This window comes from Cynoglossus semilaevis, unplaced genomic scaffold, assembly GCF_000523025.1.
Source record: "Cynoglossus semilaevis isolate Cse_v1.0 unplaced genomic scaffold, Cse_v1.0 C18864654, whole genome shotgun sequence".
Classification (NCBI taxonomy): Eukaryota; Metazoa; Chordata; class Actinopteri; order Pleuronectiformes; family Cynoglossidae; genus Cynoglossus; species Cynoglossus semilaevis.
Window position 1 is genome coordinate 1 of NW_007592285.1, and position 545 is coordinate 545.

At 47.9% G+C, this 545-nt stretch overlaps 1 protein-coding gene across 1 annotated transcript; it reads right to left on the reverse strand.

Moving 5' to 3' along the window:
- Positions 1 to 69: 69 nt before the first annotated feature.
- Positions 70 to 480, reverse strand: LOC112486705 (ATP-binding cassette sub-family F member 1-like). The gene is made up of 2 exons (XM_025054032.1): positions 282 to 480; positions 70 to 200 (listed from the first exon to the last, which is right to left on the reverse strand). Exons 1-2 carry the CDS (start codon positions 449 to 451, stop codon positions 113 to 115), a joined length of 258 nt encoding a protein of 85 aa, XP_024909800.1. The 5' UTR covers positions 452 to 480; the 3' UTR covers positions 70 to 112.
- Between the last annotated feature and the right edge of the window lie 65 nt (positions 481 to 545).

A 545-nucleotide genomic window follows, 5' to 3' on the forward strand; every position in this document is an offset into this window, starting at 1 on the left:
TTGGCCCACGGGCCTTGAGTTTGACGCATGTGACTTAAATCTATTCATAAACGGCGAAAACAAAACCAGCCCGAGTATATTTGATCATCTGTGAATCAGTCTTAATTTCTCCTCACTTGTTGAGCCAGATGACGGCGTTCAGATCCAGGTGGTTCGTGGGTTCATCCAGCATCAGGAGTGTGGGCTCCATGAACAGAGCTCTGCCAGAACAGAAGGTCAAAGTAAATGAAAGGAGAGTTTCCTCCGAACGGTTGCATCAGTCAGATGGTGCGACGACGTACCTGGCCAGGGAGACTCTCATTCTCCAGCCTCCAGAGAATCTCTTAGTGGGTCGGTTTTGCATTTCAGAGGTGAAACCCAGACCGGCCAGAATCCTCCTGGCCTTGGCCTCGGCTGCAGCAGCTCCAATGATTCTCAGCTCTTCATACACCTGTTGAGGAATGGACAGCATACGTAACGCATTCCAGTTTGTTTGGATGATACGAGTCTTACAGGTAAAGAAGGGCAATAAAACACGCTATCATAAAGACAAATCCACAAAAAAA